At 45.3% G+C, this 25,856-nt stretch overlaps 1 protein-coding gene across 2 annotated transcripts in view; it reads left to right on the plus strand.

Annotated features, from left to right (window-relative positions):
- Positions 1-5,754: 5,754 nt before the first annotated feature.
- lpcat4 (lysophosphatidylcholine acyltransferase 4) overlaps positions 5,755-25,856 on the plus strand; it is a 43,147-nt gene continuing 23,045 nt past the window's right edge. For both annotated transcript variants that reach the window (XM_079490761.1, XM_079490762.1), the window contains exons 1-7: positions 5,755-6,438; positions 9,442-9,817; positions 16,123-16,235; positions 18,078-18,138; positions 20,555-20,613; positions 23,403-23,437; positions 25,239-25,293. In XM_079490761.1, coding sequence (XP_079346887.1) covers positions 6,358-6,438; positions 9,442-9,817; positions 16,123-16,235; positions 18,078-18,138; positions 20,555-20,613; positions 23,403-23,437; positions 25,239-25,293 — 780 coding nt within the window. In that variant the 5' untranslated portion in view covers positions 5,755-6,357. The remainder of the gene's footprint in view (positions 6,439-9,441; positions 9,818-16,122; positions 16,236-18,077; positions 18,139-20,554; positions 20,614-23,402; positions 23,438-25,238; positions 25,294-25,856) is intronic.

A 25,856-nucleotide genomic window follows, 5' to 3' on the forward strand; every position in this document is an offset into this window, starting at 1 on the left:
ACTCAAGGACACCTGGGGGTCCCCTGGAACCCACTGACTCAAGGACACCTGGGGGCCCCCTGGAACCCACTGACTCAAGGACACCTGGGGGTCCCCAGACCCCACTGACTCAAGGACACCTGGGGGTCCCCTGGAACCCACTGACTCAAGGACACCTGGGGGTCCCCTGGAACCCACTGACTCAAGGACACCTGGGGACCCCCTGGAACCCACTGACTCAAGGACACCTGGGGGTCCCCAGACCCCACTGACTCAAGGACACCCATGGGGGTCCCCGGACCCCACTGACTCAAGGACACCTGGGGGTCCCCTGGAACCCACTGACTCAAGGACACCTGGGGGTCCCCGGACCCCACTGACTCAAGGACACCTGGGGGTCCCCGGACCCCACTGACTCAAGGACACCTGGGGACCCCCTGGAACCCACTGACTCAAGGACACCTGGGGGTCCCCAGACCCCACTGACTCAAGGACACCTGGGGGTCCCCTGGAACCCACTGACTCAAGGACACCTGGGGGTCCCCTGGAACCCACTGACTCAAGGACACCTGGGGACCCCCTGGAACCCACTGACTCAAGGACACCTGGGGGTCCCCAGACCCCACTGACTCAAGGACACCCATGGGGGTCCCCGGACCCCACTGACTCAAGGACACCTGGGGACCCCCTGACCCCACTTTGAGAACCACTGGTGTAATGTATAGCTACTCAAGTATACGATTTTATTTTATTTATTTATTATTTTATTAATTTTATTTTATCAAGTATTTCTAATTTTCAGTACATTTTCTTCTACTCCTCTACATCTCAGAGGTAAATTGTACTTTGTACTACAATTACTTTAAAACTTTTTATTTAAAAAAATAAAAAATAAATAAAAAATTTATTTTATTAAAAAAAGAAAAACATGCATTAACCCCTTCAGCCCTATACATTCCGTCCACTGGAAAATAGCCGATCTATAAATAATAAATGCATCGCGATGCGACACATTGTAAGCTTGTAGATCTGCTCTCTTCAGAAGATTTTAAATACATATTTCAGCAGTGGTTCCCAAAGTGGGGTCTGGGGACCTCTAGGGGTCCTTGAAAGAGTTTCCCCAGCTAAATGATAATTAGGCACCAAATGGACCCTTATGGGTCTGGACCCGTTAGGGTCCATTTGGTTCCATGTGTACACTCCCAATTAACTTTGATTTTACAATATAAATTGGGGGTCCCAGAGATAGAAATGCCATTAAATGGGTATGAATTATGTACTGGCCAAGTGGCCATATATGGAATGTGTCGTAGAGGGTTTGATGAGGTCAGATCAACATATGGAATGTCAGAACAGGTCAGCTCCATATATGGAGATCTATAAAGCGTATAGCAGCGGGGGCAGTGTCTTGAGTGTACAGGGTTTCATGAGGTCAGATGAGGTCAGATCAACATATGGAATGAATTCTGTATTGGCCATATATGGAGCGTGTCACAAGGCGTGACGGACGGATGGCCTGACTGACTGACTGACTGACTGACTTTCTCATAGTAAACTGTGATCTACAGTCTCAATATCCCAGCATTCCTGATCGGCCAAATATTTGGTGTAGACAGAATGAAGTGTAATTCAATTACAATTTTAAATGGTCTAGTGGTTATTCAACCGCATTATGGAGTCCCACAGGGGACTATAGTAGTCCCCCTCCTATTTTAGCTCTACTCTACGCAAAGAATATTCGCTGAAATTAGCCGACCGGCTATTTTGGCTGAGTGCAGGGTTCAAGCCGGGTTTAAAACCGTGGAGAGTGCCGTTACAATAGATACAGTATACATTCAATTCAATTCAATATTTTTTATTATAATTAATAATAATAATTAATAATATTGATAATATTATTAACAACAATAACAACAACAACAAACCCTCCCCTACACTATCTCCCTTCAAAACCTTGGGTTATTTTAAGGACCGGTTCGTGTGCGCGCGCGTGTCTCTGCGTGTGTGCGCGCGCGTGCGTGCGTGCTGGGTGGTTTTTTTGATTGATTGATTGATTGAAGAATTTATTAACAGTTTGCAGAATTACAGTACATTTCAAGCACAAACTCAATACAAAGGCTGTTAACTGTGAGTGGACGACCCAATTAAGCATTACACTTGTTTCCAACAGGGTCCACCATGTTCAAATCATCAAAACATTTAGAGACGTACAAATAGACACTTCTATAGACAGAACAGGAATTCATCAAAAAAGAATTCATCAAAAAGGAGGTAAAAAGGGAAAAGAAATATATACAGTGAGGGGAAAAAAGGGGGGGGCGGGGGGGGGGATTCAGATTTTACGGGGGCCAGTTTCGAATTGCAGCCATCCGTAGGTGCCCTTTGAGAGCGGTTTTGAAGGAGTCAAGGGATTCGCATGTCTTAATGACAGTTGGTAGGGCGTTCCACATTTTGGTGGCATAGGAGCGAAAAGAATTTAGTCCCTTGTTTGTGCCGAATCTGGGTTGTACATGGTTCGTTGCACTCCCTCTGGTGTTGTGGGTGTGGACTTCGTTAACATTAAGGAAGTATCTAGACAGGTACATGGGTATCTTGGTGGTGTATCGAATCTTGTGGACCAGACCCATTGCAAGATGCTGTACTCTGTCGTCGACCCTAAGCCATTCCAGCCTGTCGAAGTGGGCAGGGGTGAGGTGGGTTCGGGGGGCTAGATCAAGTAGGAGCCTGACCAGTTTGTTTTGGGAAGTCTGGAGCCTGGTTTTAAGGGCCTTTGAGGTGCTGTGGTACCAGGAGGTGCATGCATAGTCAAAGAAACCCTGTACAAGGGCTCCTGTTAAGGTCTTCAAGGTGTTTTTGTTGACCAGTGAGGAGATCCTGTAGAGGAATCTTGTTCTATGGTTGACTTTTTTGATTACGTTGGTGGCCATTTTATCACCGGAAAGATTAGCCTCCAGGATGGAACCTAGGTAGGTAATTTCATCTTTACGTGTGATAACATTGTCACCCACTCTAACCAAGAAGCCATTTGCCTTGCTGAGATTACTAATAGAGCCAAAGAGAATGGATTCAGTTTTTCCCAGGTGTAAAGATAGTTTGTTATCAGCGAGCCAGGTGCAGATTCTACCGAGTTCAGAGCTGAGGGCATTTTCAACCTGCAGTTTGTCCCTGTCCGAGACCAGCAGTGCTGAGTCATCTGCGAACAGGAACAAGTTGCAGTCACAGGCTGAAGTCATGTCGTTTACATATATTAGGAACAGTAGAGGCCCTAGTATGCTTCCTTGTGGAACGCCACAGCTCACTGGGAGGGGGGGGGACAGTGTTCCGTTCACTTCCACCATCTGTTCTCTCCCCTCCAGGTAGGATTGCATCCAGCTCACTGATGTGCTATCGAAACCAATTGCTTTTAGCTTGTTAACCAGTATGGAGTGGTTCACGGTGTCAAAAGCCTTTTGGAGGTCCAGCATGACCATGCCGCAGTATTTGCCCGCGTCCACCTCTTGTTTGATGTGGTCGCTCAAATAGAGGAGGCATGTGTCAGTGGAGTGGGATGTTCTGAAGCCAGATTGGAACTCGTACAATAATTTATTAGTGGCAAGATACTTTTCAACCTGTTCATAGACTATTTTTTCCATCACTTTCGAGATGGAACTAAGAATAGAAATAGGGCGGTAGTTGCCGGGGTCTAATTTACTCCCTTTCTTGTGCAAGGGGGTTACTTTGGCCAGTTTGAAATCTTGGGGGACCTGTCCCTGTTTGATGGAGAGGTTTACTATGTGGGTGATGATTGGAGCTATAGAGATGGCTGAGTCTCTGAGAAATTTGGAGGGAATGTTGTCATGGCCTGTGGCCTTGTGGGGTTGGAGGGCACTCAGTTTCTTAATTACCTCATCAGTTGTTACCATAACTAGTTTAAAATCGTCTTTACAAACACCTAGGTTTTTGTAGAAGGTTGTAATGTGCTCTACACCAAAGAGCCCAGAGTGGGAGGGCAGTTTGTTAACCAGAGTTGTTGATATGTTTGTAAAGAAGATATTCAAGTAGTTGGCCACATCAAGGTTGTCAGTGATGAGAGTGTTGTCAGATTTGATGTTTATGTTCGAAAATCTGGTTTTTAGTTTCTGACCATAGCTTAGTTGATTGTTTAGTAGCTTCCAGAGCTCATGAGGATTGTTTTTGTTTTCCTCAGCTTTATCATTAATGAAGTTACATTTAGCTGATTTGGTCATGGCAGTTACACTGTTTCGTAGTTTGATTCGTTGTGTATTTAGGTTGTTCAAACGAGCTTGGCGAACACTGTCGAAGCGCTTGGCTAGCTTTGACTTGCATTTTAGAACTTCAGAGCATTTTTTGTCTCTGGCTTTCATTGCAGCCAGTATGTCCGGATTCATCCATGGTTCCGAGCGGGTTTTGCCCCTGGTGGTTCTCAAAGGAGCCATGTTGTTCAGTACTGATGTAAATTTGGTTTTGAAGCCAAGCCAAGCTTCTTCGACATGTGTGCATTTAAGCTCATCGGACCAATCCAGACTCTCCAATACTTGGTTAAAGACCTCACTAGAGTAGGTTTTGAGGTCCCTTGATATGACTGTTTTGTGGCAGCCGGTCTTAAGTTTTTGTATTTTGCGGGTACAGAATATCATAAAATGATCACTAAGCCCACATACAATAACCCCTTTCTTGGAGATTCTGGATTTGTCCGAGGACAGAATGAGATCAATGACAGTTTGAGTAGAATCACACACTCTAGTGGGTTGGGTAATTAGCTGACTGACACTATGTAGATCACAGAACTTACTGAATGACTTAAACACAGGTGCTTCCTTTCGTTGCATGTCTGTATTGTAGTCGCCAATCAGGATTTTCTCTACACATTCCTCCTCAGCTAAGCACCCCTCAAGTATATCATAGAACCCATGTTGGTCAGGCGGTCTGTAGACGGTGCCCACTAATACTGATTTAGCTTTTTTGAAAATTAATTCAACCCACACAGTTTCAATTTCATCATGCTGTAAGTCAGTACGAGTAACATATTCAGTGTCTTTGTGAATATACATACACACGCCACCACCATGCCTGTTTCTGTCGTTTCTGATCAAAGAATAGTTCTCTATTTCAACTTCTGGGTCTTTGGTTGACTCATCAAGTTTGGTTTCAGAGAAGCTAATGATGTTCGCCTTACCGCATTGAAACATATGCCTGATTTCAGCCATTTTGGGTCCAAGGCTGTTGACATTCAGGTGAAAGATATGAAGTCCGTTGGCTCTGACTATGGTGCTTATCTCCTCCATGGCGAAATAGGGGAGCGGAGGGCCATTGTTGTCTGTAGAAGCCGCGGGTTGCCGTGGGGGGAGGGTGGGGGGTGCGTGGGGGTCGTCGTGGGGTGGCGGGAGTGGGGGATGGGGTCCCGAGGGCTCTGGTGGGGCCGATTGAGCCATGGTGTCGACCGGAGAAACAGCAGAAATAGCAGGTAAAGTATCACGGTGTCCGTCTCCAGCCTCGTTGTCCCCCTTGGTTGGATGTGGAGACTCTTCACGCCTGTAGATGGTGGTGTTGTCCGTGTCTTTTGCCTCGACTGCCGCCGAAGTAAGATCTGCGTTGGGTCCCCAAGACGGCTCCGTGCCCGTACCTTGAGTTGGCTGTGTGGCCGTGACCGTCTCATGCGTTGTCCTTGCGATGGATCCCCAAGGCGGCTCCGTGCCCGTATCTTTTCACAGGGGGAGGGCCTGCAGGTAGAGTTATTATGAAGGGGTTGGTCTTGGTCGGATGGATCATGGATCGCCGGCCCATGTGGAACTAAGGAAGCAGCGGTGGTGGTGTGGTCTCTCTCTCTCTCTCTCTCTCTCTCTGGTCTCCCAGGATACTCAACAGACACTGACACCACTTTACTTCACACTCACTATACGTGTGTTTAGTGCACGGACGGACGTTTTGGATTACGGATTTTAAACGCGGATTTGTTTTTATTAATACTTTCCACTCATCGTCATCACATCACATCTCGTACTTTTACGCACGCCACTTTAGTTTGGATAGAGTTCAAGTTTCACTTTTTTGGGTTTACACTTTCAGTTACTTTAGTGTTAGTTAGTTTCCACTCACATTTAAGTCACATATAGGTTGGATTTACGGGTTTAGATTTGTATAGTCACCATTCCCACCACGAGTTTGTTTGGTTTCCTGGCGGTCGCTTCTTCACTCCTTCCAATGCAAACAGCCTTGGCCACATTGCAGTAGCCTGAATAAATTATAACTTTTAATAACCACTGTTTTACGCACGACTTTCCTTTTTTATTTAAACTTTTCTACAGCAGAGGACTGTCTTTTATTGACTAGCAGTAGCTATTATCGTCGCTTTGGGCGTGGGGTGGGTGTATAGTTGCCATGGAGAGGTATCATGACACCTGTGAGTTTCCACATCCATTTGTGCACCAAGTAAAGCTGAGCACGGCGCAGAGGATCAGGGTGAGTTCACTGGACTCTTAAATACTTTCCCCTCCTCAGTCTAACCCTCATCATTCATGTACAGACAATGTGCTGCTATGCTATTTTAAGGCGAGCGACACGGTCGAAGTCAGGCCCGTGCAGAGAGCACTGAGGGAGGGGGCAGGGCCCGCAGGGGGGCCCAAAGCCCCAAAAAGGGCACTTTTGGAGGTGGTCTTTTTGTGGGGTCCTCCCCTCGATCGTGCCATTTCACACCAGAAATGTAGTGGACCTACATTGGATGTCTTAAGGGCTTTGTTGCCTGGATCAACACAGGTCTGTTGAAGAGAGGCGTGACAACGCAAGAGGCGATCACGTAAATACGCTTGCGTTGTCGCACCGCGACTTCTCAGAGCAAAAACGCAGGTCTCATTGAAAATGAACTATAGGCGTGTTTTATCGCTCCCCGTTTGCGAGTCCCTTAATGCTAATAGAGCAGGCCCGGCGCTACGGGGGTGCCAGAGGGGCACACTCATTTGCAAAATCTGCCCCCATAAGTTTTATGTACATATCGTTTTGCTATAGAGGGTAATGCGCATGCATAAAGTGAGTGGCAAATCGAGTGGCAAAGTGAGTTTAATGTCGTTTAACATTGTTTAATACAATCGGATATAGGACTTTTCTGTTTGGATGTATAAATGTCAAGGCCAGAAAGTAGTTTTTTGCCACTCAGTAGGCGTTCCCGCATAACTTACCGGTATGATGATGATGATGATGTCACGCGCATACCCTCCATAACTTGAGCCATGTCATTTTTTATTTTATTTTTTACAGTGTACACTGTACAGTATGTGGACCATGGTGACATTGATCAATTCTTGATAAAAAGCTTCTAATACATTATTTAGGCCCCAAAATCTATAAATCTCACACTATTAAGGCAACCGGCCGGTTCCACGTGCTTCACAAGGTGCCCTTTTTTCACTTGATCACCTGCCCCTCTAAATGTCTGTGCACGCCACTGGGGCCACGGGTCATCTGTGGCCCTTTGTTGGGGGGGAGGTAAGGGGCACCTTGAGGCAAAAGGGCAGGGAGTCCCCCCCCCACCCCCTGAACGTGCCTGGTCGAAGCATCATCTCTCCACTGTGACCCCCTTTCCACCGGTTGGTTCCCAATGGTTCAGAACCGGTTCAGTTCTTTCTGGTTTTTAGTCCATGAGCCAGAGCTCCAAAATTAGTGGGAAAAACTAGACCTATATTAAATTGTTTATAGGATCAATACAAGTAAATTAATACATGATAACCCTTCCACAGTAGTAGCTTTTTCACATTTTCTATTATTTTGCATATTTTCCTACATAATGCCTCATTTGCATATTTAAAAATGTAAAATTTGTAATACAATAAATCATTGTCTTCATGTAAGTAATCAACTGAAGTTTCATGGTGATAACAATCTAATATAGGTATGGTTTTGCTCCACTCAATTCATAATTAACGTTCCAATTTTGGAGCTCTGGCTCATGGACTAAGAACCAAAAAGAACTGAACCGGTTCCCATTGGGAACCAACCGGTGGAAAAGGGGTCCGTCAGAGTACAGAAGCTGTGTACTTTACTGTATGTCCAGACTGGAGGAGAGAGAGGGACATCGCCTCTTATATCATGGCTGAATATTATTTTACCCATTTTGCCTTGAGTCATAAATCGTTATGCCTGGCTGTCACCCCAAAAACTGACATTGAAACACCACGTGCTTTGCAAAGAGACAATAACAAGGGAGTTGGCAATAACTCAATGGCTAAACTTACTTAAGAGCCACTTAAAATTCTGTTTATACTCAACATTTTACGCTTGGGACTACAATGGAAATGAGTCCAGATTTGTGTTCATATCCTTTTGACAGATATGTACCAATATGATCATATATTATGTATTTTAATCAATCAATCAATCAATAAAAAAAATCACACCCGTGTGAACTGAGTGGTGTAAGGTCTTATATAGAATGATCAGCTGTGGTCTGACGTAATGTCTGACGTAATGAAATCACACCCGTGTGAACTGGGTGACCATAGCAACCATGCTCATTTTTTGGTACGAACAGACAGACAGACAAACTAACAAAGCCAGTTGTAGGAGTGGTTTACACCACTCAAAAAACAAGAATTGATCACATAGTGATATTTGTCAGGTGAAAGAAGGACTGGTTTCTTTATTTAGTAACGAACGCTCCTCTCAACCGGCCGGTCTCGATCATAACATTACGTTACATGACGCTTTTACATTTACACTGGGGGAGGAAGTACGCCGGAAGTGTGGAAGGCACGTTACGTCACGCTGCCACTCAAGTGACTACTGGCCAATCGCTGTGACGCAGCACGCTCATGCTTCCGCGGGGCTTCGCAAGGAACCTCTGGTATTTGCCCTCCCTTGAGTACATACGCTCCAGAGCCGAACGGGGCGTCTACCTTTATATGTCTATGGTAGTGGCTACATCTGTCATTAAAAAAATATGTTTTTGCGTCTGTTGCGCAACACTCAATGTTATTTTCCGGTGGGATGTCATCGAAAATGTTTCCCCCCATTTTAGCCGACGAGATCGAAAATCGTTAATAACTCTAAATCTAAATCATTCCGTCCAATCCTAAGAAAAGATTATGTGTTAGACGGCCCATCGCGGTCCCGATGGGCCGTCTAGTCGCGTTAGAATTAATCATACCTCCCGTTGTTGTCGATCGCCTCGAGAGTGTTTTGGCTACAACAAGCTACTTCAGCCACATCCGGGATAACATCCGGTCCGTCGCTAAAAGCGCTCCGCTGCTATAAATCACTGGGCGCTATGATTTAATGGATTAAATAACCCCGGGCGTTCCGCACTTCTGTGTTGCAATCGGAACCGGAGTTCCTGCAGCATCGCATGGCGTGCGTGCGTTAATGACGTTAAACCACCCCCCTCTCGTGTAATATTGCTCAACTGTCTTATTCGCTCCTCAGACACTATGACGTAAAACCAATCAATGTTCTCTTATCTAATAAACCCAACAGGTGTTCATCATGGCCAGTGTCCTGTTCCCCGTGCGCATTGCGCTGGCCTCCGTCTGCTTCCTGGTCCTGTGGGGCCTGGCGAGGCTACGTCTGGTCGGCCTGTCGCGGGAGGAGCGGCGCTCGCGGCCGCTGGCGGGCGGCGGCGGCTGGCGCGACCGCCTCTTCCCCCCGCTGGTGTGGCTGCTGAGCCGCGCCGTGTTCTTCTGCCTCGGCTTCCTGTGGGTGAGGGTCAAGGGGCGGCGCGCGGACCTGCGCGAGGCCCCCGTGCTGGCCGTGGCGCCGCACAGCGGCTTCCTGGACATGCTGGTGCTGTGCCCCGCGCGCCTCGCCACCGTGGTGTCGCGCTCCGAGAACACCGCCATACCCGTCATCGGAGGTGAGACGGTGTTGGTTTTTTTTTTATTTCTTTTTTTAGTCATGAAGTCTCTTGAATGGTTTTCATTTTGTTTCAGTCACATTTTAGTCACCTGGAATGTTTTGGTGTTAGTCTAGTTTTAGTCGACTAAATATCATAAGATTTTAGTCGACTAAATCTACAGTTGATTTAGTCGACTAACATTTATTTTGGCGGGCCTTGATGCCGTCGTAATGGCTGATTTTACACTTGCTGAAAATAGCAGATCTACAAGCTTGTGAGCTTTTTTCAGCAGGTAACCAAGTGTAAAATGACTGGAAAATACTGGATCTATTGTCCATTAGTCCCTTCCTAACATTTTAGTCTAGTTTTTATTTGTTGAAGTTGTCAATATATTTAGTCTTAGTTTTAGTCATCACAGCTTCATTTAGTTTCTATTTAGTTTTCGTCAGTGATAAAAGGTAGTCGACGAACAGTTTCTGTCATGGTATTAGTTGACGAAATCAACACTGAGGAGGTGAGATAGTGACACTCCATTGGTTCTCAAACCTTTTCATGTCAAGGAAAGTACCCCCCCCCCCCCCAGTTTGACCTGCGCTAAGCTACGGACGGCCATTTTAACTGCATTTCTATCTCTGGGGACCCCAATTTATATTGTAAACTTTTATTTTCAAAATCTTTTTTTATTTTCGTTTTATAACAGTATGGGTGTCAAGTCACAGGTTCATAGGAAAAAAATAAAATGTCAGATTTTAGTATCAGTGACTGAGGTAAACAAACGTAGCCTGCTGTATGAATCACAGATATCGTGGGCAGACATAATGAAAAGTGTTCAAAACATGCCCCTTCAAGACAAAAGAAAAACATTTTCTCCCCTTCAAGTCCCAATTTAGTAAAGCCAATTCCCCAGCCTCTCTACAAGTACTCCATCTCTGCTAACCCCCACAATCAGTCATTGGGAGGGTGAAGAAAGCCTCGGGTCTCCCATATTGTAAACTTTTAAGTGTACTTTTGAGTGCACAAATGGAATCCAAATCCATTTGTACACTCTCAGAGTAACAGTCCCATAAGGGACCCATTCCATTGAAAACCTATTTACATCACTGAGTGGGTGCCGCTGTGTGGGGTGAGTTTTGTGTGTTTTTTTGGGTGGGGTCCCAGTTCTTCCACATGCGCTCTGGGCGTGCGTTGATAAGGGTGCAGTCAGTGATTCCCCAGATTGCTTCCATGATGACCTATTGGCTTATTAATGCCTATCCTTATTACATGGTTAAGGTGTGTTTGTGTGTGTGTGTGTGTGTGTGGGGGGGGGGGGGGGGGGGGGGGGGGGGGGGGGGGCGTGCACGTGTCTGAGGGTGCGGTGTGGACCATTGTTTGGCACCGTTTTGTTTTCCCAGCATTAGCTCTGACATTCTTTGTAAACGCAGTCAGACCATCATGTCTCACACAGTTTGAAACACAGTCAGACTATCAGCCACACACAGTTTGAAACACAGTCAGACTATCAGCCACACACAGTTTGAAACACAGTCAGACTATCAGCCACACAGTTTGTAAACACAGTCAGACTATCAGCCATACACAGTTTGTAAACACAGTCAGACTATCATGTCTCACACAGTTTGAAACCCAGTCAGACTATCATGTCTCACACAGTTTGAAACAGTCAGACTATCAGCCACACACAGTTTGAAACACAGTCAGACTATCAGCCACACACAGTTTGTAAACACAGTCAGACTATCAGCCACACACAGTTTGTAAACACAGTCAGACTATCAGCCACACAGTTTGTAAACAGTCAGACTATCAGCCACACACAGTTTGTAAACACAGTCAGACCATCATGTCTCACACAGTTTGAAACACAGTCAGACTATCAGCCACACACAGTTTGTAAACACTGTCCGACTATCAAGCCACACACAGTTTGAAACAGTCAGACTATCAGCCACACACAGTTTGAAACATAGTCAGACTATCAGCCACACACAGTTTGAAACACAGTCAGACTATCAGCCACACACAGTTTGTAAACACAGCCAGACTATCATGTCTCACACAGTTTGAAACACAGTCAGACTATCAGCCACACACCGTTTGTAAACACAGTCAGACTATCATGTCTCACACAGTTTGAAACACAGTCAGACTATCAGCCATACACAGTTTGAAACACAGTCAGACTATCAGCCACACACAGTTTGTAAACACAGTCTACTATCAGCCACACAGTTTGAAACACAGTCAGACTATCATGTCTCACACAGTTTGTAAACACAGTCAGACTATCAGCCACACACAGTTTGTAAACAGTCAGACTATCATGTCTCACACAGTTTGAAACACTGTCCGACTATCAGCCACACACAGTTTGAAACACTGTCCGACTATCAGCCATACACAGTTTGAAACACTGTCCGACTATCAGCCATACACAGTTTGAAACACTGTCCGACTATCAGCCACACACAGTTTGAAACACTGTCCGACTATCAGCCACACAGTTTGAAACACAGTCAGACCATCATGTCTCACACAGTTTGTAAACACAGTCAGACTACCAGCGCCGGTGAAAGGAAGACGAGCGAAATCTAAACTTTAGTTTTGGTTTCTGTCATCACTGGGCAGTGTACATGTATGCTCTAAGCCTGTATATGTGCCAACATGTTGTAATCCCATTAGCACGCCAAGGCCGCTACCTCCACCTGCTCAACCTTAGTTTCTAGTAATCACTTCACTGGCTCATTTATTAGGCTCTTAGTCTAAATATTCTAGCTCTCAAATACCACTCTGATTGTAGACTTGGATAATGGCATCCTTGCCACACATACAAGTACAATCGTGGTCTGGTGAGGGTGCATTTGGGTGGTTGGTGGTTGGTGGGTGCATCCATATAGTTATATAGTAGCCGGTAGAAAATGTAAATGGTGACAGTTGAGCTTGCTGTGTTAACCCATTTTGACTGAGATCAGATTCTAAAAATGTCTTCTACATCCTGACAGTTTTCTGAAAAAGCTATGTTTCTATGTCAGTGGTTCTTCGATTTTTCAAAAATAGCAGACCTACGCTTGTAGGTCTGCTATTTTTCAATAGCTAAAGCATAACATAATGCTAACACCAAAAGGGGTTCCCACCCCAAAATGGGATAACATTATAGAGGTTGGGATGAGAGGCTTTTATTTTAAGCCTGTCTCTTGCAATAAACCGGTAAATTGTGCATTTACATAGCGCTTTACAGAGATTGTGCGTCACATTCACCCGTTCACACACCGACGGCGGAGGAAACCATGCAACCTGCTCATCAGGAGCAATCAGGGGTTCAGAGTCTTGCTCAAGGACACCTCGACACTAACTCTGGGGGATCCCAGGGATCGAACTGGCAACCTCATAAAATGGTGCATTTATATAGCGCCTTTATCCAAGGCGCTTTACATAGATTGTGCATTACATTCACCCATTCACACACACATTCATACACCGATTGCGGCGGAAGCCATGCAAGGTACCAACCAGCACATCGGGAGCAATTTGGGGTTCAGTGTCTTGCCCAAGGACACTTCGACATGTAGACAGGAGGAGCCGGGATTCGAACCGCCGACCCATGGATCATTGGACGACCTGCTCTACCTCTTGAGCCACAGTCGCCCCTAACTAACTCTGGGGGATCCCACAGGGATAAAACCGGGAACCTCATGGTTCCCATCCGGCCACTCTACCCCTGAGCCACTACTGCCCCTCCGCAATAATCGTACACACCGCTGCAAATAACCTGCTTGTTGTGTCAGATGTTAGGCCATTAATTGAGGGATAAATATGTTTATTTCCATGTTCAGTTTAGGGTCACGGAATCGACAATGTCAAAGTTGACCTTTTTATTTTTTTAGCATGTACACTATGTACTATGTAGTGATTTTCATTTGCCCTCCTTCTCGCGTTCTCCCTTTTGGTCCCCTTCGTGTCTCTTCCTCTTCGCCTCCCGAGTCAAGGAGCAGTAAAATATGTTGTGACGACACTCCTCCTCCCCTCTCCCTTGGTTTGTCTCCTCCATATCGACTCCTTGCACGAGGAGAGGAGCATTGACCTCCTTCTCACCGAGTCTCTGAGGGTTTGTGTTGGGGGACATGGGGGTAAATGTTAGGCCATTAGTTTGGCCTTTAATTGTGCATTTGATCCACTCTTCTCTGGGGATGTTTTATCTGCTTCTGGTCAGAATGTATAAACAAACTTCCAATATACAAACATTGCATTTCCTTTTGGGGGAAACGCACCCAGTTTGATATGTGCAGTATGTTTTAATGTCTCAATTTAACAGCTGAATATACAAGGGTTGGGGTTAAATCTACAGGCTCGTCTCCTTGTGCACATGTGCGTAAATGGAACAAAGTTTTTTCACAGGCTGATGACAGTCGCCACAAGTCCTGACCTCCTAACTTCTGTGTTGAGAGAGAGAGACGGACATAACTTAGGTTTAGGACACCGTACGTACGCCCCCCATCGATGGCACGCACTGGGCAGATTGGAAGTGGAGGTTTTTGGGAAGATTGGGACTGATGAGTCTGAGATTGAAGGGCTGGCGGTCGACCACATGGCTACTGTGGTCACTCCCCACAAATAAAAACACTGCTCCGGAGCTAAATGGGGTGAAGTTTCTATGGCTCAAGTTTCTAAATGCCACAAATACTTAGTAGTAGTATCCAGGACTGTGATTGGATTGGCTGTTGGACTTGGATCAGTAGGCGATATTACATTCTTAGCTCAAGGCCCAAAAGAGTTTGCCTGGGACCCAAACTAGTACAAAACAAAAATTGCTGATCTACAAGCTCACAATGCGGTGCTTCAGGCCGCATTGTGAGCTTGTAGATCTGCTATTTTCACGGCTTCTTAAACATTTTCATATGTTTATGCCGGAAATTATTTGATTTTTATTTTTAGTTCATGATGTTTGATGTGTTTTTGATGTTTATGTTTGAAATACTTTGTTTTAATTGTACTAATTGATAAAGTTGAGAGATTTAAAAAAAAATTATAAATAGATTTTTAAACCCACAAAAATTGCTCCGTGACACAAACATGGTTTCCGGACCCACTGTTTGGGAAACTGTGTTTTACAGCAGCAGTTCCCAAACTTTTTCATGTCAAGGACCCCCAAATTGACACTAATTAGCCCGCGGACCCCCATTAGAAAATATACGCCAGGGACCCCCATGAGAGGAGATATGTATGGCTCTAGCAGTGATTCTCAACCCGTTTAATTTCAAGGACCCCCCCCCCCCCCCCCGGTTTGACATGCATGAGTCTATACGGACCCCCATTTAATTGCATTTCTATCTCTTGAGACCCCCAATTTATATTGTAAAACCAGTGCTAATTGACATTGGTTAAGGTTAGGTTTAGGTGTGCTGCCCCGTGGGAGGTCAGGTTTAGGGTGAGGGTTTGAGATAGGTTGTAGTTGTAGGACTAATGACTGGTCTAACCAATGACTAGTCTAAACCAAGTACTGTCTAAACTAAGTACAGAGTTACATTTGTGCACTCTCAGAGTTACAGACCCGTAAGGGTCCATTTGGTTCCGAAACTTATCATTTAGCTGGGGACCCCCTGGAACTCTCCCAAGGACCCCTAGGGGAACCACTGTTTTACACCAATCTTTTATGGTCAAATCAAAATGATCTGGCAGTCGAATGGATCATGGCGTGGTGTAGGCCTACCACAACTGGCTGACCACAACCAAAACCCAGCTTGTGTCTGCTCAACTTCTGTATCTCACTACAGTAAAAAACCCTGCTTGTGTCTGCTCAACTTCTGTATCTCACTACAGTAAAAAACCCTGCTTGTGTCTGCTCAACTTCTGTATCTCACTACAGTAAAAAACCCTGCTTGTGTCTGCTCAACTTCTGTATCTCACTACAGTAAAAAACCCTGCTTGTGTCTGCTCAACTTCTGTATCGCACTACAGTAAAAAACCCTGATTGTGTCTGCTCAGCTTCTGTATCTCACTACAGTAAAAAACCCAGCTTACATAACTTCTCTCCCTCCTGGCATTATGACAGTGTTGGCTCTGCTTTTCATTAAATGTGGCGTGTTTTGTGTGTGTGCAATATGTTCACTGTGTTGCCTGGATGTGTCTCTGGTGTGTGGTTGATCATTGCACCTCATTGTAATCAACGCTAAACATAGTTCCTTTTTGTTTACAATTGTGTCTTCTGTCCATGTTTCTGTTTTTGGTATTTATTGCGTGCGTGCGTGCGTGCGTGCGTGCGTGCGTGCGTGCGTGCGTGCGTGCGTGCGTGCGCACATCATTTATTTTACGTCTGTTTTCCGCAGCTCTCCTGGAGTACAACCAGGCAGTCATTGTGAGCAGGAAAGACCCCGAGTCCAGAAAGAGGGCCGTGACGCAGATCAAGGAGAGGCTCACCTCCAACGGCTACTGGCCCCAGGTAGGAATATATGGAGGTCCTGGTCCTACTGGCCCCAGGTAGGATATGGAGGTCCTGGTCCTACTGGCCCCAGGTAGGATATGGAGGTCCTGGTCCTGCTGGTCCCAGGTAGGATATGGAGGTCCTGGTCCTACTGGCCCCAGGTAGGATATGGAGGTCCTGGTCCTACTGGCCCCAGGTAGGATATGGAGGTCCTGGTCCTGCTGGCCCCAGGTAGGATATGGAGGTCCTGGTCCTGCTGGCCCCAGGTAGGATATGGAGGACCTGGTCTTACTGGCCCCAGGTAGGATATGGAGGTCCTGGTCCTACTGGCCCCAGGTAGGATATGGAGGTCCTGGTCCTACTGGCCCCAGGTAGGATATGGAGGTCCTGGTCCTGCTGGCCCCAGGTAGGATATGGAGGTCCTGGTCCTGCTGGCCCCAGGTAGGAATATATGGAGGTCCTGGTCCTGCTGGCCCCAGGTAGGATATGGAGGTCGCCGTGTCTCTCTATATCATCAGTGATTGCGCATGGTTTGTGGGACAAATGTCACAATGATAGTTCAACTCTTCTTGAATGGGGCGACCACAAAACGAAACTAGTATCCCTGTTCCCTGCAAACAATAGCTGATTCACAAGCTCACGACTCGTCGCAGTGCGTAGATTGGCTGTCTTTGGCAAAGAGATTTGTTGGTTCAACGACTTATGTAAAGTTAACCGCCTGATTGGATCTGGCAGCAGTGGATCAGTAGGTTGAACAGATGTATGGAAATCAGAAGGTCAAGGTGACTTTGATCCTCTGGCTCTGAACAGATGTATGGAAATCAGAAGGTCAAGGTGACTTTGATCCTCTGGCTCTGAACAGATGTATGGAAATCAGAAGGTCAAGGTGACTTTGATCCTCTGGCTCTGAACAGATGTATGGAAATCAGAAGGTCAAGGTGACTTTGATCCTCTGGCTCTGAACAGATGTATGGAAATCAGAAGGTCAAGGTGACTTTGATCCTCTGGCTCTCCTGCAGTGTTGACGAAAAATGTTCGTCGACTACCTTTTTTTCACTGACGAAAACTAAATGGAAACTAAATGAAAACTAAATGAAAACTAAGCTATGATGACTAAAACTAAGACTAAATATACTGACAATTTCGTCAACAAATAAAAACTAGACTAAAATGTTAGGAAGGGACTAGTGGACACGAGATCCAGTATAAGTCATTTTACACTCTGTTGCATGCTGAAAATGGCAGATCGCGTTGTGTGCTTGTAGATCTGCTATTTTCAGCAAGTGTAAAATCAGCCATTACAACCACCAAAATACATTTTAGTCGACTAAATCACCTGTAGATTTAGTCGACTAAAATATTATGATATTTAGTCACACTAAAACATTCCAGGTGACTAAAATGTGACCAAAACTAAATTAACTATTCAAGAGACTATGAGACTATAACACTGTCCCCCTGCAGTGTCCCTGAGTGTCACAGCCGAATCGACCCCAGTGCATAAAGATTTTTAGTGATATGATCAATCGTATACTCATTTTTTCTAACGCACTCTGCTGCAAATTCAATCGGAACTGATTTAGTTTACTGACTATGCATGAGGCAGAAAGTGGACAAACAACTGTTTCTCTTAGCATCACTTGCACCCTTTGTATCCACCCTGTGTATCCAACTATTAGGTGAAATGTCACCTTAATCTCTCCTGCTAATCTTGCGATATATCTGTATTTACATCAGTCACGTACTCTCTCTCTCTCTCTCTCTCTCTCTCTCTCTCTCTCTCTCTCTCTCTCTCTCTCTCTCTCTCTCTCTCTCTCTCTCTCTCTCTGTCTTATCAATCCATCTGTTGTTTGTGTGCAGATGTTGATGTTTCCTGAGGGCACGACTACCAACGGGAGAAGTTTGATTAAATTCAAGCCAGGTGAGTTAGACACACACACACACACACACACACACACACACACACACACACACACACACACACACACATACGAGCTCAGTGCTCACATGGAAGTTCTCAGTCACCACAGGCGACTTCAGTTATTTGTCGGATTCCACAGAAGCGTGTTGTGCAGCGAAAACAGCCACATGTCTACAAGATCATCACTATATTTTAAGCATTTGTAGCGGTCAAACTAGCAATATTTTCACAAGCATTTTCCATTAAATGTTAACAGTCTTGGATATTTCATACTTTTGTATAAAAGCAACCCCTCAGTCCGACTCGTTCACCTGGTTGGCAGTAGAACGGCAGGAACGATACTGCTAGAACAGTGGACTCGTTCACCTGGTTGGCAGTAGAACGGCAGGAACGATACTGCTAGAACAGTGCTTTTCAACCCTTTTTACATCAAGGCTCATCATTTGTGACCAGATTTGACTGAGAGACTGCCATCGCGCAAATTACATTTTTTTTCACATACTAGAGCATGTCTGAAATAAGTGTCGGAGCTGAAATCGACATGTAAATATGAAATAAATGCTTAAACATGTAGCTAGGTGTAATGATAGAGTCCACAGAAGTGAACCTTTCAAGCCTGTTTTCTCAACTCGCTGTTTTCTGCAAGACATTACTCTATAAGCCATATCTCCAAAACTGTTGGGTCAAACTGAACAACCAATATGTCAATTTGAAGCTATGATTCACTGCTTTCATATGACGTGAAAAAACGAAAATGTAAAAAAATCCAATGGCAGTCCCTCAGTCAAATTTGGTCACATTTATTCTGCATTTGAGCCACCGTGCCACGGACCACCATTTGATGAGATTCTGTACATATCCTCTCAGACCCAAAACTAAAGAATATATTGTTGCCGTCGGATGAGGTTTTGTCCACAATAAGAGACAACAGGCAAACATATTTTCAAAATAACAATTGTTCTGTATTCTCTAATTGTTTAGACTTCTTGTAAATTAAGTAATGCAGATGTTTAACAATAATTTAACTTGTGAGAGCGTAAAATGCAACCAAATGGACCCGTACGGGTCCATTTGGTTTCATTTTACACTCTCACGAGTTAAAGATCTATAAGGGTCCATTTGGTTACAAACTCTCCATTATTTAGCTGGGGACCACCTGGAACCCCCCTCGAGGACCACTGGTGGTCCCCAGACCACTGGTTAACCACTGCTAAAACATCATAATGTTAACATCACACGTTCGGACTCGGCCATACAAACATTATCAGTCGTCAGATCTTATTTAGCTTTAATCCGTGCTGCGCTCAAGTGTAAACCGATGGTCATGCTTTTTGTGTTGATGCGGGACATGGCAACGTAACTCAGACAGGTCCTGGCAGATAGCTGCGTACGTCCTTGCAGATAACATGTAGCCTTTGCGATAGTGAGCGGTTATATCAACGTGTTTAGGTAATGCAGAACTGTGCAATGTCACAGCCCTCCTCTGAGACACAGAGTGAGTAGACAGGTTTCTGAACTGTCCACAGCCCTCCTCTGAGACACAGAGTGAGTAGACAGGTTTCTGAACTGTCCACAGCTCTCCTCTGAGACACAGAGTGAGTAGACAGGTTTCTGAACTGTCCACAGCCCTCCTCTGAGACACAGAGTGAGTAGACAGGTTTCTGAACTGTCCACAGCCCTCTGAGACACAGAGTGAGTAGACAGGTTTCTGAACTGTCCACAGCTCTCCTCTGAGACACAGAGTGAGTAGACAGGTTTCTGAACTGTCCACAGCCCTCCTCTGAGACACAGAGTGAGTAGACAGGTTTCTGGACTGTCCACAGCCCTCCTCTGAGACAGAAGGATAGAAGTGTACCACCTATGTAGACGTGCGTGTTGCAGCGCGACAGCTTGGCCGACAACACTGCAGAGCTCAAGAACCTGATGTTGGATAGGAAATTGCGGAGGGCAGCGATCCAGGAATCCCCGAGTTAAGTGTTGGCTAGACCTCACTCTCGCAGCAACTATGGTTATACCTACAGTATACGACTTCACACACACATGAGTCAGGCTCTGCTGCTGCTGGTCTAAACCTCTAAGAAATGACTGGCATGCGCTGCAGCTTCTACACTAAACGGGTGTGTCTGACTTCATGCCGATTTGATTTATTCCCCTTGTCTCTCCTTTCGAGCTGTGCGTTCTTCTGTGTGTCCCATTTCTGACCCCCCCCCCCCCCCCCCCCCCCCCCCCATATCACGCTATGAGATAACTGTCATTAACTTGTCCGTTGTTATCTCTCTCCACCAAACCTAAAAGGTTTTGCCATGTGGTTCATTCTTGTGACATGTCTGAAATAACCCCGGAGGCAAAGCGACGCTGACGTCTCGTCTCATCCTGTCTGAATGTCTCCACATTCTTTTCTCCTTGTCCACGAAAGGTGCCTTCCTAGCCGGCGTTCCAGTCCAGCCTGTTCTTCTGCACTACCCTAATACACTGGTGAGTGTCTGTTTACGTGCGTGCGTGCGTGCGTGCGTGCGTGCGTGCGTGCGTGCGTGCGTGTGCTTATTGATCACTAACGAAATGCTTCTTCATACTTTAACTTTATTGGTTTATTTTGACGGGACAGAGCATATTAATGAACATTACATATAAAACATGAAGCGTAAATAAATACACCGCATTTAGCAGAGATGCTAATTTCCATCCGTATATTCCCTTTAGGACATTAACCCATTCTGGGCCGGAACCCCTTTTGGTGTTTAACCATTATTTAAAACTTTAGCTATTGAAAAATAGCAGATCTACAAGCTCATAGCGCTGCACCGACTGCCACGCTACGAGCTTGTTGGTCTGCTATTTTAGAAAAATCGTGAAAATGTGGCACAAATTTGGAATATATATTGTCTTCAGAGTGATTGTTTTTAACTCAAATCTTTGCTTCTGAGGGGTTCCTGGCTGGAACAGCATATTTTCAGATGAGGGTCGGTGGCCAATTACATATAAGTTTTGACATGAAATATTGAGCACCACTGATACAGAAACATAGGTATTTCAGAAAACTGTCAACAATCTTTTTCGATGTCGCACCTAAATGGGTTAAACACGAAATAAAACTCTCATGAGAGGACAGCATATGTACAGTATGAAAAGATTAAAACTATTACTAGGTTAGGCCTACTCTATTCTATTCTGAGAGTAGGAACACTCTCTATAGCAGGGGTTCTCAACCCGTGGGTCGCGACCCCAAGGGGGGTCGCCAAATTATTTTCAAAAAAAAAAGAAAAAAAAAATAATATTTTTAAATTTTATTTTCACTTTTTTTCAAAAATAGCAGACCTACAAGCTCGTAGCGCGCCACTCGGTGGCGCGCTACGAGCTTGTAGATCTGCTATTTTTCAATAGCTAAATTATAACAATGCTTAAAACACCAAAAGGGGTTCCCGCCCAAAATGGTTTAAGGTTATTGTAGCAGTCAATTTATATTGGGGGTCGGGAGGGGGCGGGGCGGGGGTCCCGAGACATTGCCAAAGCATTTCCGGGGGTCCCCGGCCAAAAACGTTGAGAACCCCTGCTCTATAGAGCATCGCAGTCCCGCCCCCTTTCATGACGACGCCAGGCCCAGGAAATGATTCCCAATGCATTTTCCTCAGACATTTCAAAAAGTATTTAAAGACCTTTTTAAGCGTCGTACGAAGCCAACTCGAGTCGTTACAAATCATGACAACACATTTTGGACCAAACAAATAATTACAAAGAAGACAAACAACAAAAAAAGGGTTCTAACCTGCCGTTTTTTTTCTTCTTTCTAATTATTAGTTCGGCCCAAAACGTTGTGTTTGTTGTCATGATTTGTCACGACAAGAGTCTTTAAATAAATACTTTTTTGATAAGTCTATGAGGAAAATTAACCGGGAATAATTTTCTGGGTCTCTCTCGGGGGGGGGGGGGGGGGGACTGCGACGCTCTGTAATGGCCCTGTGTAGCTCAACAGGTAAATGGTAAATGGTGCATTTATATAGCGCCTTTATCCAAGGCGCTTTACATAGATTGTGCATTACATTCACCCATTCACACACACATTCATACACCGATTGCGGCGGAAGCCATGCAAGGTACCAACCAGCACATCGGGAGCAATTTGGGGTTCAGTGTCTTGCCCAAGGACACTTCGACATGTAGACAGGAGGAGCCGGGATTCGAACCGCCGACCCATGGATCATTGGACGACCTGCTCTACCTCCTAAGCCACAGCCGCCCGGGAATAATTTTCTGGGTCTCTCTCGGGGGGGGGGGGGGGGACTGCGACGCTCTGTAATGGCCCTGTGTAGCTCAACAGGTAGCCTGGCCTGGCCCAGCCAGCGCGCTTTCTGGCCTAGAGAGGCGGGCCAGAGGCGGTACCGTGTGTTTTGTACAATGTACAGTATGTGACCCATGGTGAATTGATCGATCAATTCTGTGTTAAAATCTAATATTATTTTAATAATTTTATATATGCCCCAAAAACACGCTGCACAAGGTGCCCATTTATTTCCCACTTGAGACTAAAAAAAAGAAAAAGCTTATTAAGAAAAATCTTATTCTAAGAGTGGGCTATATGAAATACCAATGCTTGAGTTCCTCAAAATGTCTGCTTTGGGGTTAAGGTTAGTGACGAGGTTTAGTAATACGACTCGTCGGAATGGCAATGCGGCGGAGTTCAGAATGCCGGTTTGACACGCGCTGCTACGTCCAACCAGGGAAACTGTCAGGTGTAAAGGAGCAACTTGGACACTCAGGCATGAAGGAAGCATGAGTTCAAGTCCGTTGCTCTCCCCAGGTTGGCGGAGGGTGTGTAGAGCCCAGGGTCACATTAGATAATTGACACAGGGGTGAAAAATGGGTTACAAAATCGTGGGATAAAAATTAAAAGAGAAAAAAAGAATGCCGGTTTGTAACCTTTAAGCCTTTAAGAAAAGAAACAAGAAAAAAAACATGAGTTGTGAGCCTGTAGATCAGGTCAAATATTATTGTATTAATCTCCTCATTTCAGTCCCCCTATAATTAACGTATTGTGTGGCTATACTGTATTTGCTGACCTTTGGCACTGTTTGTCCAAGCTATCAATTTTCATACTTCACTCCCTGTTTGTTCATGGGGAGTGAAGGGATAGTGAGTGTGAAGGGAAGCTTGGTGAACAAAGTTCATACATAATGTGTGTGATTTCAGCTTTTTTTTTTTTCTGTTTTATTGCATTCATAAATTAATTAGATTATGGTTGTTTTTGTTTTGTCATCGGCCTCTTCCAGGATAGCGTCCGGTGGACTTACAAGGGAACGACTTGGTGAGTCCTTCTCACTCGGCCACATATAAAGCACCAATATACAAAATATACAAGGGAACCACTATATAGAGTATATATTAATAGAGACGGCACCGGATTCCTCCTCCCATCCACTTGCATTAAGTTGCTCAAAAGCGCATGAGGCGATTTCACTCCTCCTTCCGGGTAGGAACAGAGTGCATTCTGGGATGGATTGCCCCCAATAACATGAACGCGCTGGTCCGTTGACTATCATTGCGCCGTTTGCGCTGCGTTCACGTATGAAACATTCGTTCACGTGTCATGGGCCCAATAACATGATGGTCAACAGGCCACTATGTCCATTTGGCCTCAGGGTCTCTATTCATATATACATATAAGATAAGCACCAATATACAAAATATCATCCCCATACAAAATGTCATCACTCTGCAACCTCTGTGTTGCTTTTGGCAGAAATCTTAGTTTTAGTCACCTGGAATGTATACGTGTTAGTCTAGTTTTAGTCGACTAAATGTCATACGATTTTAGTTGACTAAATCTACAGTTTCTTTAGTCGACTAAAATGTATTTTGGCGGGCCTTGATGCCGTCATAATGACTGATGTTACACTTGCTGAAAATAGCAGATCTACAAGCACACAACGCGTCGCATCGCGTGAGCTTGTAGATCTGCTATTTTCAGCATGCAACCAATTGTAAAATATACTATAGTGTAAAATATACTAGTAGTGTAAAAAAAACACTAGTCCCTTCCTAGCATTTTAGTCTAGTTTTTATTTGTTGACAATTGTCAGTATATTTAGTCTTAGTTTTAGTCATCATAGCTTAGTTTTCATTTAGTTTCCATTTAGTTTTCGTCAGTGAAAAAAAGGTAAGTCGACGAACATTTTTCGTCTTGGTTTTAGTCGACGAAATCAACACTGTTTACAACATGTCCTAAACATACAAATATGCCCCCCTAAACATTCTATTGCCCTTGATGTCAACGGGAGGTTTGGTGAAACGTAAATGTGAAAGTAAATGTATATACTGTATATTTCCATTGGGGGGGGGGAAACTATTTTTTTAGACTGTTGGAGAGATATACATCTATACAAATTGGACTCTTCTTGTCCAATTGGACTTGGACTCAATCAACGAAACACATTATGCAAATGAATTAAAGTGAGTGTGTAGATGGGCACAGTCGGTAGTGCTGTCGCCTCACAGCTAGAAGGTCCTGGGTTCGATTCCCACTGGGGTGACGCTGTGGGCGCTGGCGGCGTGTTCCCTCCTCCGCGTCATCAGTGCCCATACCCGAGGCGGCGTTGGCGAAAGGGCCTTTCTGTGTGGAGTTTGCATGTTCTCCCCGTGTCCCCTAGGGTAGGTACCCTCACATGTTCTCCCCGTGTCCCCTAGGGTAGGTACCCTCACAAAAAACATGCAGTAATCCTGGTCTCTAAACTGCCTCCCCCTGGCCAGCCGGGGCGCCTGATGGAGGGGAAAGGAACTGGTTGGAATAACGTGTTCCTTCCACGTGCTACGTCCAACCAGGGAAACTCCCCCCTGTCAGGTGTAAAGGAGCAACTTGGACACTCAGGCATGAGGAAGGAGCATGAGTTCAAGTCCGTTGCTCTCCCCAGGTTGGCGGAGGGTGTGTAGAGCCCAGGGTCACATTAGATAATTGACACAGGGGTGAAAATGGGTTACAAAATCGTGGGATAAAAATGTAGTTTAAAAAAAGATAGTGTGTGTGGAGAACATCCGGCAGGTATTCAGTCAGTAGTCCATTCATTGTTCTTCATCTTCTTCCATTGTTTGTGTCTCCCTGTGTGTCTCAGGTTGGAGACGTTGTGGTACACATCCTCACAGCTCTACACCAACATCACTGTCGAGGTACTGTAAGATGATGATCATAATAATAATTCATAATGTTTTTTTTGTGGCTTTTGCCTTTTTATTTTATATGGAGGGACAGACAGTAGGCTGACAGGAAATGGGGAGAGAGATGAGGGGGGGGGGGGGGGTGACATGCAGTAAAGGCCGTCGGGATCGGGAGTCGAACCCGCGGCACACTGTCAGACTGGATTACCAGCCAAGGTGCCTGGACCACTGAGCCACGGCCCAGGCATAATAATTAATAATGAGTTAAAACTGCCTCGGGGCGCCTGATGGAGGGGAAAGGAACTGGTCGGAATAACGTGTTCCTTCCACACGCTACTGTACGTCCAACCGAGGAAACTCCTCCCTCCTGTCAGGTGAAAAGAAGTGGCTTGAAGCATGAGGTCAGTCCGTTGCTCTGGCATTTTTTCGCACATTTTGTTGCCCCAACACAGGGAGGTCACTGTGGTGTGGAGGCTTTAGTCTGAGACCATGGGGCTTACAGGGAGGTCACTGTGGTGTGGAGGCTTTAGTCTGAGACCATGGGGCTCACAGGGAGGTCACTGTGGTGTGGAGGC

Source organism: Electrona antarctica (genome assembly GCF_951216825.1).
Source record: "Electrona antarctica genome assembly, chromosome: 21".
NCBI classification, from domain to species: Eukaryota; Metazoa; Chordata; class Actinopteri; order Myctophiformes; family Myctophidae; genus Electrona; species Electrona antarctica.